Here is a 5,510-nt window from a genome sequence, read left to right as displayed (position 1 = left end):
CCAACCACTACCATTGAGGTAATAATAGGATCAAAGATGAACCCTGAATGAATAGTCAATACGCTCCTTTGTGCGAAGTAGAACCTGTCAGCCTGAGGTAGCTAAATGTCGTAACACACCAAGACATTGGCGCAAGTTTAGACAAGTTAAAAATCAGGTAATATCGATGGTAAGAAAAGCAAAAACAGTTTATAGAATGAAAACCCAGAAATTGATCTTATTTATTATGCACATCCATCCATTGCAGTGTATAGAAGCCTTCACTTCCGAGTGTAACCTGCATATAGTTTGCATATTGCCTCGATCACAAAAAGCTGGCAAATGTAAAGCGTGAATCACTTGAATTGACAATGAAATAAGCAAACGTCAGTTTGAAAGTAAAATCACGAAAACGGAATATCGGAAAGTCTGGTCCAACTTTAGTGAAATGTTTCTACAACTGACATCGTCGTCCTATTAGTGAAGGGCAACGGCCCCAAATGATTGCCAAAAATGGCCCATATTTTACATAAATACACTGATACATAGAAATGAATTATTTACTTTCACAACCTTTTCTCATGTGTACATAATCAACAATTTTGAGTAATGATAGAGTAACATGTTGTTGAAAAACGGGGGGTTAGCACACACTTGTCTCTTCTCCTTGAAGATATTTTTTTAAATAATAATAAAACGTATACATATGGAGGGAGTCTAATCTGGACCCTGCAACATCTGTCGTTATGCAGAGCAGATGGAATACACCAACCTCCAGGTGTCCAAAGCCCATGCATGGATTAAAGGATTAACCGAAAACACGTCGCTTGGTTTAGCATTTATCAGTTGTAATGTACGCTCATTCACTAATGAAATTAACGGATTTAACTGTGAATCATCATGTGTCTCTTCAGGCTACCTGACTGTGCAAATCCTTTCCCACATTCAACACACTGATACGGCGTGACTCCAGTGTGAATCCTCATGTGTGTCTTCAGATTACGTGAGAGAGAAAATGTTTTCTCACACACGATGCACTGATAAGGCTTGAGTCCACTGTGAATCCTCATGTGTGACTTCAAGTAATATGAGTCTTTAAATGTTTTCTCACACACGATGCACTGATAAGGCTTGATTCCACTGTGACCACTCATGTGTGACTTCAGGCAACGTGATTGTGTAAAAGTTTCCCCACATTCAACACACTGATAAGGCTTGATCCCACTGTGAATCCTCATGTGTGTCTTCAGAGTGCCCGATTCTGTAAATGTTTTCTCACACACAATGCACTGATGAGGTTTGATTCCACTGTGTGTTCTCATGTGTGTCCGCAGGATACCAGATACACTAAATCCTTTCCCACATTCGACACACTGATAAGGCTTGACGCCACTGTGAATCATCATGTGTTTCTGTAGATCACATGATCGTGTAAATGTTTTCCCACATTCGACACACTGATAAGACTTGACTCCACTGTGAATCATCATGTGTGTCTGCATGTTACGTGACTTTGTGAACTCTTTGCCACATTCAACACACTGATAAGGCTTGATTCCACTGTGAGTCCTCGTGTGTCGCTGCAGGTTACCCAAGTGTGAAAATCTTTTCTCACATTGAACACACTGATAAGGTTTGATTCCACTGTGAGTTCTCATGTGTTTCTGAAGACTACTTGATGCTGTAAATGTTTTCTCACACACACTACACTTATAAGGTTTGTTTCCACTGTGAATCCTCATGTGTGTCTTCAGAGTACCCGATTCTGTAAATGTTTTCTCACACACAATGCATTGATAAGGTTTGATTCCACTGTGAATCCTCATGTGTTTCTTCAGGTCACCTGATTGTGCAAATGTTTTCCCACATTCAACACACTGATAAGGCTTGACTTCACTGTGACAAAGCATGTGCCTTTTCAAGTTACGTGATTTCGTAAATGTTTTTCCACACTCACTGCACTGAAACTGCTTCGCTGGGCCACCACAATATTTGTGCTGTTTGCGATCACCTGTTTCAAGCGTGTCAGTAACTGAGTGTTTCTTGAGATGACCTGTTTCCTGCATGTCAGCAACAGACAGTTTCTTGAGATCACCTGTCTCCTGCATGTCAGCAACAGAGTATTTCTGGAGATCAGCTGTTTCCTGCATGTCAGTTTTAGAGTGTTTCTTGCGGTCACCTTTCCCCAACAATTCTCTCTCATGGTCCATGACTACATGTGTTTCAGTAACAAAGTCAGGATTCTGTGGTTGGCTTTGCATTTCCGTTACTGTGGATGTTATGGTGTTCACTGAAAGAATAATAGAGTTCTCACTTTCCTTTATCATGTCAATGCATTTCCTGAATATTTGTCCATAGAAAACAACAACTTATAACAATTAGGGCTGGGACTATACACCATTTGATGACGATAAAATTCCCGATACTGGAAACATGGTAAATGTTTGTCCACATTCAACACACTGATAATATCTTAGCACAGTATTTCCATATCTTAAACAAAGCCTAGCATGCCAACATAGTGATTGAAATAGTCCTTTTTATGAACTCAAATGGAAGTGTCTTCAGTTGATTAATGCTGTTTCATGACCACTGTTGTATTTTTCAAGGCCAATGGCTATTGTGTCAACCTGTGATAAAAAGAATACACATGGATGTGTTGGAAAGTTATGTAGAAATAGTACATGCTATAACAATCAAGTCTTTGAAAAACATTTAGAAGTGATACACATAAGGAAGAGAATTTATGGATGTCAGCTTCTTTATTTTGAGGAACACAACGTTTCGGAGTATATGCTTTCTCCTTCAGCAGGTGAATAAAAAATAGTTACAAATAATGAATATATTCATAATTTATAATGCTTCGCCGTTACCGGTAATTCTCTTATGCAAATATATGGATTTTCATATGAATAAAGTCCAGAGGAATAAAATGAGGCATTATCGTCGAAATGTGCTTCATCAAATTGCAACAATAAAGATGCTAACGATATTTCATTAACGTGGTCGTTCAGTCTCAAGTATTATGTGAAATATTAACGCACATATCGCTGTTGAAAATGTGTGTGTGTGTGTCACTGTTGACATTTCGCCCATGTGACGAGGACTTACAGCTTACAAAATGTTTTTCTTCACTCGAATTAACAACGGGCGTGACGAATACGTTGCGACATGAAAATGCCAACATTTTCAAACCACCCGTCCCGCGTCTTTCTATAGTAAATAGAAAATTTTAGACATGTGTCAAATAGCTTCATTTCGTTCTTTGTCAGTGAGTACACACTACCGGCACTGCGGGCTACAATGGAGTCGGAACTTATATCCACTCAATGTTAACTCAAGCACTTACACAATGAGATAGTTACTGTTTTAGATAATGGTAAGAAAGTAAGTGCAGTGTTCTGTGATATAAGTAAGGCTTTTGGGAGTAGTATTACAAGAAGACGCCCAGTGGCATGACCTTGTTGAGAACGTGATGTCTCACTGTAATTTGTCCTTAAAATAAAATAGATGAATTGAGGATAACTGATAACATCATAGTTGCTTACGTCCCAAGATTTATTCAGATGAAGTGTGTCATTCAATAAACATTTCAATTCAATTAATGATACAAACAACACAAATAATTAGAACTTATATTATTACAGATAATAAGCGTCTTGGTTTCTTATGACATACCCATTCATGATTAGCATTTCGCTTCAATTAATTCTTTAGACATATCAAATAATCGTACATTACATTATTTATTTATACATAAATAGTATCCAAATGGAACTTGTTCTTAACTTTAATGGTACAATAACCCAAAAAACACATTCACCATGTCAATGTTAGCTTGAAATTATGCAGCATCAATGATGGACGTATTTGTAGATGTATTACGGTAATTATTTGACGCAGAGCTCGCACATGAGCGTGCTGCATTTATCTACAAACATTAAGTTACATGTATGTTAATAATTTCCCAAAGGTATTATATATTGACTTATTCCTTGAAGTCACTGCTGACTTTTAAACAGGGATTTCTTTCACCAGGCCCGAGTCATTGAAAACTTCAAGACTCAAAACACTGATAGCAGCGCCTCGATCCAGAGTTCATGAAAGTACCAGTTCTCCCAAAGTAATATGTATTCTAGGCCCGCTATCATTTTTAGGTATAATTTCCAGTACAGTAAGGGGCACGGGTGGCCCAGTCGTCTAAGGCGCCGCGATTCGCTGTGCAGAGTTGCGTCCCTTGGGCGCGCCAGAAACCTATGATTGTGGGTTCGAATCCCGTTTCCCCCCAATTATGTTTCTAGGTTTGTCAGCACCTTACTCGTGGGTTATCACCGAAGCGGAGAACGCCGGAGACCTGCATCACTTCGGGCTTTCCTCCTACATTAAGCTGACACGCCGCGATATAACAGGAATAATGTTAAAAGCGGCGTTAAACCAAACTCACTCACTCACTCCAGTACAGTAGATTTTGGCCGGTTGTAACATGGAGAAGTGGAAGCCGGTGACTTATGTGACTCCAACTAAGCATTCTCATGCTTGCCGTAAAAGGTGACTATGCTTGTCGTTAAAGCGACTTACGAGATCGGGTGGTCAGGCTCGCTGACTTGGTTGATGCATGTCATCGATCCCAATTGCGTGGATCGATACTCATGATATTAATCACTGGATTGTCTGGTCCAGACTCAATTATTTACAGACCGCCCTCACATAGATGGAATATTGCTGAGTGCGGCGTTAAACAACAAACCAACCAACCAAACGTCGTCGTTAGATTCGAACCTGCCCATCAGGCTTAAAGAGCTAGCACTTACTCTCGTCGGTGTAGGGCACACTTCGCCAATTTCTCTGCTGCCACTGCTGTACAGACCTGGCCCATCTGTCGTCGGCGTAGAAACGTTAACGCCATGCCCTTGAGAGACCATACAGGCGGAGCCGTCTAGCAACGTTCCTTCTGCTGACATGATGTCCAAGGCTGTTTGCAGATGAGGTCACAGTTAGGAATCTGGACATTAGGTGAAGCACCCGTAAATACCGGTCTTCCTGTGGGGTCGTGACCTTGGGTCTTCCACTCCACTACTTGGCCTGTCTACAGTACTACCACTTTTGCTGTGACGTGTGACAAGTTTGGCGATTGTGCACTTGAAGCAGCCCATGATCCTGACAACGTGCCCCTGCGTCGCTCCCATTTGCATCATACCGATGACTCTCTCCCTCTGCTCTGCGGTTAGTCGAGGCATGCCCCTTTTTTTTAAACGGTTTCATGTGATGAGAGAGTACAATCCTGCTCAAGTTTTTTACCAGAATTTCATACGTGTAACTTTGTGCACATATTGCATTTTATGTAATTAAATTCACTTTTCTCGAAAATCACGTGAAGCATGTGCAGATGTTCACAGGGAAAAGGTAAGGCATTCACACGGGTCCACACTAATCATACACCCAGGTTCTCACAATGAAGGCATCGCAATAGATCTTAAGGGCATTCACACGGGTCCTCACTAATCATACATCCAGGTCCTCACAATGAAGGC

At 40.6% G+C, this 5,510-nt stretch overlaps 1 protein-coding gene across 1 annotated transcript; it reads right to left on the bottom strand.

Annotated features, from left to right (window-relative positions):
• Positions 1 to 843: 843 nt before the first annotated feature.
• LOC139454802 (zinc finger protein 501-like) lies at positions 844 to 2,189 on the bottom strand. Its single transcript, XM_071236428.1, has 2 exons — positions 1,690 to 2,189; positions 844 to 1,371 (listed from the first exon to the last, which is right to left on the bottom strand). The coding sequence occupies exons 1-2, from the start codon at positions 2,187 to 2,189 to the stop codon at positions 864 to 866; spliced, it is 1,008 nt and encodes a 335-aa protein (XP_071092529.1). The 3' UTR covers positions 844 to 863.
• Positions 2,190 to 5,510: the final 3,321 nt, after the last annotated feature.

The sequence above is a fragment of the Haliotis cracherodii genome, unplaced genomic scaffold (genome assembly GCF_022045235.1).
Source record: "Haliotis cracherodii isolate W230 unplaced genomic scaffold, xgHalCrac1.p SCAF_11, whole genome shotgun sequence".
In the NCBI taxonomy this organism is placed as follows: domain Eukaryota; kingdom Metazoa; phylum Mollusca; class Gastropoda; order Lepetellida; family Haliotidae; genus Haliotis; species Haliotis cracherodii.
This window is presented reverse-complemented; position numbering and strand designations above follow the sequence as displayed.

Bases quoted from the DNA above. Each gene is read 5' to 3' on its own strand.
- LOC139454802 (XM_071236428.1), bottom strand. From the start codon at position 2,189: ATGGACCATGAGAGAGAATTGTTGGGGAAAGGTGACCGCAAGAAACAC. The intron at 1,372-1,689 runs GTGTAGTGTGTG...GATGATTCACAG, and splicing joins AGTGGAAACAAACCTTATAA to TGGCGTCAAGCCTTATCAGT.